Source organism: Artemia sp. Qi Xiang Cuo, chromosome 18 (assembly GCF_049724085.1).
Source record: "Artemia sp. Qi Xiang Cuo chromosome 18, ASM4972408v1, whole genome shotgun sequence".
In the NCBI taxonomy this organism is placed as follows: Eukaryota; Metazoa; Arthropoda; class Branchiopoda; order Anostraca; family Artemiidae; genus Artemia; species Artemia sp. Qi Xiang Cuo.
Window position 1 is genome coordinate 35196274 of NC_142811.1, and position 9028 is coordinate 35205301.

Sequence of the window (9028 nt, forward strand, 5' to 3'; positions counted from 1 at the left end):
ATGAATATGTAATATAAGTTTAAAACTAGGTAATATACGTATATGCATTTCTAATCTTGCTATAGCAAGTCCATGTATTTTTTTCTGCATTTTCTGTACTGTAATTTGATATTATGGCTGTTAATAATTCAATAATGTTCCAAACAATCTTGGGCAAGTATTTTTGGAAATTGTAATGAAAATAGAGAAGAAGTAAAAGCTGGGCTTTGCTCGTCATTCAAACATTGTCTGATTTTGTTTTTCTATAGTTGATACTATATTTTTTTTTCTATATTTATAGTAAAATCGTTACTATATTTATGATAAATGGTAAAAATATTTACTATATTTATGATTCTATAGTTTTCTATAGTTTTTCTATAGTTTTTCTATAATTTGTTTTTCTATAGTTGATACTATAAAAACTATTCTATATACATATCTATATTCTACTATTCTATATACTATATTCTATATACAATAGATACTATACTATATTGTGTACATAGACATTGACATATTTATTGACATACTCGACAAAGCACTAACAAGCACTAAAACTGAGCTGTTTACAAGCTACATAAAAAATATGTAACCTGTTAGTATCCACTGTTTTGTTTTTGTAATATTGGACTTTTATATACACTTTGTGTTATATATACACTTTGCTGGAACTCTAAAATTGAATCAAACAGGATTAAAATTCTATTAAGTGACTTAGTAGCATATAATGATTAATGCAAAAGTTGGGCTAGCGACAAATCTAGAAAGTGTTGGATATAGGGCTTCTTTTTACCCTCCACATATGGGTAATATTTTCTCACGGGGAAAGCAGCGTAGCCTTAGTTAAAACTTGTTGCAATTTTAGAAATAACAACGTAGATTATGCTAGGTTTTATATTTCGAATCAAAGTAACAAAGGTGCACATGGTGCACAAAGTAACAAAAGTGCACATGGTGCACAAAGTAACAAAGGTGCACATGGTGCACAAAGTAACAAATAGTGCACATTGTAGGTTTTAAAACCAACAAGGTTGATTGGGCGTCAGAAAACAGTGGATAAAGTTGGTTTGAAGAACAGGCTTTGTTTTTGTGACTGTTTCTAAGGAAAGTATCATCTGTTTTTTGGAGCGGGGGATTTTCTTCAGGCATGCCATTTTTACAGTTTTGATGGGTTGACAACTATGGCATTTGTTGATGGTGAACAAGCAAAATCAAAGTGTTTCTCTACGGCGCTACTTTTGTCGGTAACGCCAACCAAAGGCTGCTGCAACGCGTAATGCTGCCTTAGAAACATAGATATATTTTCAATTCCCACTAGTTGGAATAATCACTTCAAAAACTGTAAAAGAAATGAACTGGTTCGCGCTATAAAAAAGGAAAAGAAGGAAGACATAAAATGAAGACGCTTAATTTCCAAAACTGTGAATGAATTCATCTAAGAAACCTCTGAATCGCCAAATAAAAGACCTGGGATCAAGCATGCTCCCCTTCCCAAATAATGAACCCCACATGTAAATAAATAATGGACATATTGCATTACTTACAGTGCTTGTTCAAGGGTCTGTGGGGGGGGGGGGTCAAGCTATCACTGGAGGTATAGTTATTTGATCTTTAGACTATTTTTAATAAAATGCCTGTCTCGAAATTTGGATTTTGTTCCTTCTGTTTCGTTCCTTCACTGTCGATGAAATGCCGTAGTTGTCAGCCCTCCATAACCTTAAAAAGACTTGCTCAAGAAAAATTTTCTTCTAAAAAAAATAGAAAAAAAAGTTGAACCCGTCATCCTTAAAAAAAAAATGAAAAAAAGATGAACCTGTCATCCTTAAAAAAATAGAAAAAAAGATGAAACCGTCATCCTTAAAAAAAATAGAAAAAAAGATCAACCCGTCATCCTTAAAAAAAAAATGAAAAAAAGATGAACCTTTCATCCTTAAAAAAAAAATAAAAAAAACATGAACCCGTCATTCTTAAAAAAAAAATGGAAAAAAACTTGAACCTGTCATCCTTAAAAAAAAAAGAAAAAAAAAATATTAAACTGTCATAGCTAAAAAAAAACGGGAAAAAAGATGAACCCGTCATCCTTAAAAAAAAAGAAAAAAAATATGAACCTGTCATCCTTAAAAAAAAATAGAAAAAAAGATGAACCCTTTATCCTTAAAAAAAATAAAAAAAGATGAACCTATCATCCTTAAAAAAAAAATAAAAAAAAGATGAACCCGTCATCCTTAAAAAACAAAAATTAAAAAAGATGAACCTTTCATCCTTAAAAAAAAAATAGAAAAAAGATGAACCCTTCATCCTTGAAAAAAAATAAAAGAAAAATGAACCTGTCATCCTTAAAAAAAATAGAAAAAAATATGAACCCGTCATCCTTTAAAAAAAAGAAAAAAGATGAACCTGTCATCCTTAGAAAAAAATGGAAAAAAAGATGAACCCGTCATCATTAAAAAAAAAAAAAAAAAAAAAAAAAATTAACCTGTCATCCTTAAAAAAAAAGATAAAAAAAGATTAACCCTTCATCCTTAATGACGGGTTTAAATTGCGCTGTGTTCTTAAAGCAAACTTTATTCTGTATTTCCAGGCACCTAATCACTGTTGTTAGTTTTTAGATGCAATATGTATACAAACTAATACTTTATTATTTTGCCTCGAAACAGAAAACTTATCAATTGTTTTCTATTTAGTTAACGGTAAAAACAATTTGATTCTATTTCTATCTCATAATGATTGCGACATAAGCAAACACTTTACTAAATTGGAGATCGATGTAATTGCGTTGCATTGTCGGTTATAATCGTTGCGTGATCTCTTGCATGAAGATAAATTTCCCTACCCTAATATGTGTCAGAAATGAATAAAAGGCATACCAACTAGCACAAGTATGTATTTTCTCGTCCCTGAGGCTGAACAAGCTTTTGTATTTTTCTTTCCAAGTTAATCTTTGCTGCAGAGGTAGAATCCAGAAACAGTGAAGCTTTGAAGCCTGCTTGTGATAGGGCTGTAAAACTCATATGCGTAAAATTGCTTGATTAACGTCTCTGTGGCTGTAGTTACTGTCCTGCGAATTTCAGGTAAATGTGCAGAACGTAGATGAAGCTTAGAAGGTGAAGTTTAGGGAAATGGACGTGCGCTTGGTTGAGAATTCTTTGTCCAAGGGGCATCCCTGGACAAAGTTAGGCGTGACCAGTTTTTTGGGTTTGGGATGCGGGTCAGTGGTGTGACTCTGTAAGCTTAGCCAGAGTCGACCCAGTTGTAAATGGGTACCTGGAAAAATCTGGGGAAGATAAGCAGGAAGGGTGTATGAAAGCACAAGATGGCTGGCCCTCAGCCTCCCATCCCTTCTCCTGGCTGAAGGGCCGCGAAACGGGGATCAGCACCACCGGTTTAGACCTTAGGGGTCTTACTTATTTTCCCTTGGTCCAGAATTATTTGCTCCATAATTTTCAAGTGGATTGGAGGCTAGAGAAGGGAAGTGCACCTCTGAAATTCACTATTCCTATGTTCCATCTCAATTCTATATTTTATTTAACTTAGTTCTTGTATATCATTTAAATTGAATATCAACGCGATTGTGTTTTCTTCTTCCTCTCTTTTTTTTCCCACAGCTTTGTTGTATTTTTGTGACTCATTGCATTACTCTTTCATAATATAGTAAAATAAAGTAACTAGATACTGCCCATTAGTGGAATAGTATGGGCATTTGTCTTTATTGAACTTAGAAGAAGAGAAAAAAGAAATACCATTCAAAAAGCTATAAGCATAGTTTTTTGGCTTTTAGTGCTCGTTAAGTTAAATGCCTAACTACCTATCTGTAATTAAAAGGTTATGATATGTTAAATCATATTATTCTAGCGAAGGGGCAGAAACTAGAAAGCCTGCGATACTGGCATTTCGTGATGACATTGATGATGACGACCTAAACATTCGTTCTCCAATTGCAACACAAAGACACAGTAAATCAGAGAGTGAGGAAGAAATGAATCGACCAGTCATCGAGAAAACCCTATTTACTCCTGATGATGTTTCAGGAGACAATCCCCTGAAGCTGTCCATGTTTTTCGACACGCCTGACGGTCCTCGTCTCAGTAAGCCTCTTAAGTCTGCCTCAGATGACTTAGAGGAATTTCTTGGTAGTCCAGAAAGATCATTTGGAACTGAAGCTGTGCAGCCCAGCTTTGCCGGAAAAACTGCTTCGTTTGCAGCAGATGTGTATGTATTCCCATCTTTCGAAAGGTCTCTCAAGGGCCCTCGTGCAAAGTTCGGCAAAATACTAAAATTTAATAACTCATATGTCTGAGCCTCAGTACTTAGATATTTATTACTCCCTTTCCTGTAAAAGCCCTCAAACATTCCGTAAGTTCTTACTCTACGTCCTTCACTGCATATTCTTTTTAAAAGACTCATTGGCCATAGTTGCCAATATAAGGAAAACAAAGAATTTTGCACAAAAAGTTGATCCATATGCCTATCAAATTGGTGTATACTCTATTCTTAGCATTTTTTATGTACAGGAATATACCTTCGACCCTTTTTTTTTAACTTTAACAAACTTTTTTTCAATGCAGCATAAGGAAATTAGTTTTTCAATCGGTCTATTCGTTTCAATTGCTTTCTAATCAAAAACAGACTCAAGGAAACCACAGATAGGGCTGTTGAGTCTTGAAAATTATATGACTCCGCTTGAGTATTTTGCAATTTTAAGTGTTAGTCTGACAAAATATCAGCACTGGATAAATAACAAAATTTTACATTAATGAAAAACAAAAAAAAACTTGCAGCTACAAAAATGAGTTTTGGTAACTTTGAACGTGTTACTATATTTGATTAATCAGAGTGTATATGGGTCTACAGGTAGTCTAGTTTATCTGTATTCGTGTTTGGCCAGAAACATAAAGTTTTTGCCTTCCCTTGTCCCCTGCTTAAAAAGTTGTGCCTACTTGACTTATACAGTTGGTGGTCTCGCAACCATTTGATAAGGTGCAGCTTCTTCATAACAATATGTAACTTCTATAATGTATCAACTTGGCTGTGGTTGCAACAACTAAATCAATTCGGTTCAATACGTTTATTAGCTGATCAGTGAAAATCAGTTGATAAATAAACTTTATATAGGCTAGCACCATAGATCATTTGTAGCTTTTTATTAATTAGGTTTTGTTTGATATATTATGTAGAACTTTCATTTCGCTTTTACGTAGATATTTCTTGAGCTTCGCTTCAAATACTAAGAGCTACCTTCATCTAATCGTTATTAAAAAGGACATATATTGCTTAACTTTGCAAACTTTTGATTTAATTTACTTACCAAGACCTCACTAATACAAGCTGCTTAGAGTTGGATATCGTGTGAAATCCGCTTAAAATGATATTTTGTGTTTAAAATTCAATATAGAAGCACAAACGGGAAACTTTTACAACTAGAGCCAAAACTGATGGAATGCTGAGCCATAGAAATTGCAAAAAGATGTAAAATGCGAAAAAAAAGTACAAAAAGTGTAAAAACAAATCGCTCAAAATTTTTAAAGATGAAGAGAAAAGCCCTAAAATTTAAATTAGTGGTGATGTCAGGATTGAGAAAATTTAGTGGCAAGGTGAAGATTTCAAAAAAATGCTAAAGTCGGCAAATTTAATTTCAACAAGAAATCACAGATTCAAGATACAGAAAAACTTATTATAAAAAAAATGTTAAATATCACCACAAAAATAAATGAAAAGGCTGAACTTTTATGGAAAGATTAGCTTATTAAAAATCAGATTTGTTAAAAAAAATTTGCTGCCCCCAAAGCTGTCACAAAAGTTTTAATTGTGAACTCAAAAACATTTTCTCATGTAAAATCACAAGCCTTTATTGCAAGTTAAATCCAAAGATAATCGTAAAAAAACAGATCGCAGCCGAGTGAACCCGAGGTTATGCTATGTAAGACATACTTCATTCACAGTTTATTTATTTCAGGTCCGTTGAAGATGCCACCCATGAAAATAACGAAGGAAAGTCAGAAAAATCAAAGAAAAAAAAGAAGAAAAATAAAAAAGATAAAAAAAATTGTGTTGATTCTGATGAAGAGGTAACTAAGTATATTTTGCGATATTGCTATTCTGGTCCTCAAACAGGATTAAGTTTGGCCATATATTTGTACAAGACTTCATACATCCATTCTAGGCATTATTGAGAATCATAGTGGAGTAATAGCAATATTTGCTCAAGGAGTGACAAGAGAAAATAAAAGTATATACTAAATATCTAGGTATATTTAGATTTCTGATTCCAAGGCCCCGTGCAGTGTTGCCGCAACTGTGCTATGGAGCAGCATATGCAGCTATATCTCACGAGCAATAAGTGTAGATGATTTTGTGTTACCTTTGTAGAGGCGTTATTGTTATTGTGGGCTATTATTTGTAAGGTCAATGTGTAATTAGAGAACTTCTGAAATAAGTTATGTGTCTATAATAATATAGATACAATTTGTCTATAAAGTAAGTCTGTTTGTACGAAGTAATCATCAAAGGCTGCATCCGCATTGTTTTTTTTGTTTGTTTTTTTTGTTTGTTTTTTACATGTATTAAGACTGTGTGTTTTTTACTGAAGCTAGTGAACATCCATGAAAAGGTTCATTAATTGAACATTAACTTTCTACTGTACGGTTTAATTTCAGATAAAGAGGAGTGCAGGACTTGTTTCTTACTTATAATTAAAAGTTTAAAATATAATAAACGTCAAAATCAAAAAATTTTCGAGAAAAATAGAACTTTTTTTTCGAAATCAGGATTTGCGGTGTTATTTCCTAAAACTTTGTGAGAGACACGCAAATTTTGCCTTGGTTGTCGAAGAGATAGTATGAAGTTTTTGCAGTATTCAAAATTATTTGATTTTAAAAAAGTTAAACTTCGAAGCTAGGGTATTTTACTCAGATAAAATGTAGGGAATACGCAGAATCATACATTCAAAATAGAAGAAGTCACGGAAGGCAATTTATTGATGAAAATGCAAGTAAGCTCTAGTTCTTAAAAAGTCGAGGTATTTCGATTTTCCCAAAACCTATGTTTGAAAAGGATTCTACATTGTTTAAAAAAAATATATAATCGTAAAAAAAATGATAAAAATCGTAACTATGTTTTGAAATAAGGACTTACGTAGTTAATGGTTATATTACTTAGAATAAGGACTTACGTTTAAATTTCCCAAAACTTTAGGAGAGATAGAGATTTTTTGCTTAGATTTCCGAAGAGATAATGTGAAGTTTTATCAATATTCAAAGCTATTTAATTTTTTAAAAGTTTAGCTTCAACATTGACGTTTTCTTAGATAAAATGTAGGGAATTCGCAGAATCCAAATTCCAAAAGTAACGGAGGGAATTTTATTCTTGAAAAACAAATGCCAGCTTCCTTTCTTAGAAAATAAATTTTTGTCAATCTGTTTTTGAAAAATAAACTCAATCTTGTCTAGAAAAAATCTACCTGTAAAATATTGAAAAAACTTGATCTATTATTACAACTTTGGAAGCTATTTCTAAGCGAGCAAAGTAACATTGTATATAAGGAAGGTCATATCTTCTTCCGTACTTCTTATATGCTTACTCAATTAAAATAAAAAAGGGCAATAAATCGAAAATATCAGAAAACAGTCCAAAAAATTGGAATTTGTTAGTCGAGATTGACTGATCTAGAATTATTTCCAAGAATTATAGAAGAGATACGGAATTTGGTTTTCAGGCCTTCAGAGAGATGGTTTATTCTTCTCAGGTGTGTGACACAAAATTGCTCTGAAAAAGTTACTTTCCCAGCTAAAATATTTTTGTTTCGGCACGATGTACGCATTGGGAAACAATTTTTTTTTCTTAAAACTATTGGAAGTTTTAAAGAGTCCACTGAAACTTTTCTGTTTCGTTTCTTGATTTTCGTTTCCAAGAAACCACTTCATAGATAGAGACTGTAGATTTCAAGGGAAAAACAACTGTGAAAGCAGTAGTGTTGTTTCAAAACACAATAACGAACCTAAAACAAAAAGCTGAAGTCTAAGCTTTGTAAGTTTGTATGTATCGAATCAGCTTAAAAACTGAATACTTTCAATGTAAGTATTGTCAAATTTACGGGTTGTAATATTTTTAGCCATTATTAAGTTTCTTACCGCTGATACCATGAACAATTTGATTTTCAGCGTGAAAAGTTTTCAGCTTAAAAAGTGAAAAAAAATCCACAGAGAAGTAATTTCATTTTAAGCTAATTTTTCTAATTTCAGTCAATATTTGGATAGCGAAAGAACTACTGCAGTCTAATTTTCAAAATTCTAGAATTTGAAAATTTCAAGTTGTTTCTATTTCAAAGGTTTTCGGTGATGCTTTTTTTGCTAATTCTTAAGAATCATTTGTAAGAATCGTGTTTCAATGGGACATTTAGCTATTGCAGCATAAGTTGATTTTGTTGTTTTTTTTTCTCTGCTCACTCTTCTTTTTAGGGACTAAATATCTTGTATTAACTGAAATTCGTTAACGGTTTTAACATACTATGTCTTCTTTTATCACTAAATTTTTCAGGATAACGGTAAGACCAAGTCTAAGAGCAAGCAAAGAAAGCCAAAAGCAGATGACGAAAATATCGTTCTACGACAAGCAGACTATGAAGAGTTGTGATTTTTTGTTTTTTTTTGTCAAGTTTGTATTTTTGAATGTATGCATTTATATGCGTTTGGACTTTTCTATGTGTTATCTTGTTCTAAACATGTTTTTGTTAATGTAATTATCGTGTATGTAAGGGCAACGAGTGTTTTAACTTCTGTTTATGTTCCTTTTATATACCATAAAAAGGTGAAAATATTTATCTATAATCTTGTTCACATTTATTGATTTGTGACTCAAAGTTTCAAGCTCATATCTGTAAAAATGTGAAATTTTGTAATTTTTACCCGAAGAAAAATCATGGATGCGTGTTTATTATTATTTTTTTATTTTTTTTTTTTTGCTGTTTTTTTCCCAGGGTTGATCGTAGTGACCCAGTGGTTTGAGTTGACGTGGGAGGAACTTTCCATGGAGAAAGATCTCCGGGGGGAAG

General features: G+C 32.2%; 1 protein-coding gene across 1 annotated transcript in view; it reads left to right on the forward strand.

Annotated features, from left to right (window-relative positions):
- Positions 1 to 8808, forward strand: part of LOC148941438 (rab-like protein 6) — a 121692-nt gene extending 112884 nt beyond the window's left edge. The window contains 3 exon segments of the mRNA XM_089104649.1: positions 3835 to 4191; positions 5936 to 6047; positions 8515 to 8808. Of these exon segments, the coding sequence (XP_088960775.1) occupies positions 3835 to 4191; positions 5936 to 6047; positions 8515 to 8610 (565 nt within the window). The 3' untranslated portion in view covers positions 8611 to 8808.
- The last annotated feature ends 220 nt before the right edge of the window (positions 8809 to 9028 follow it).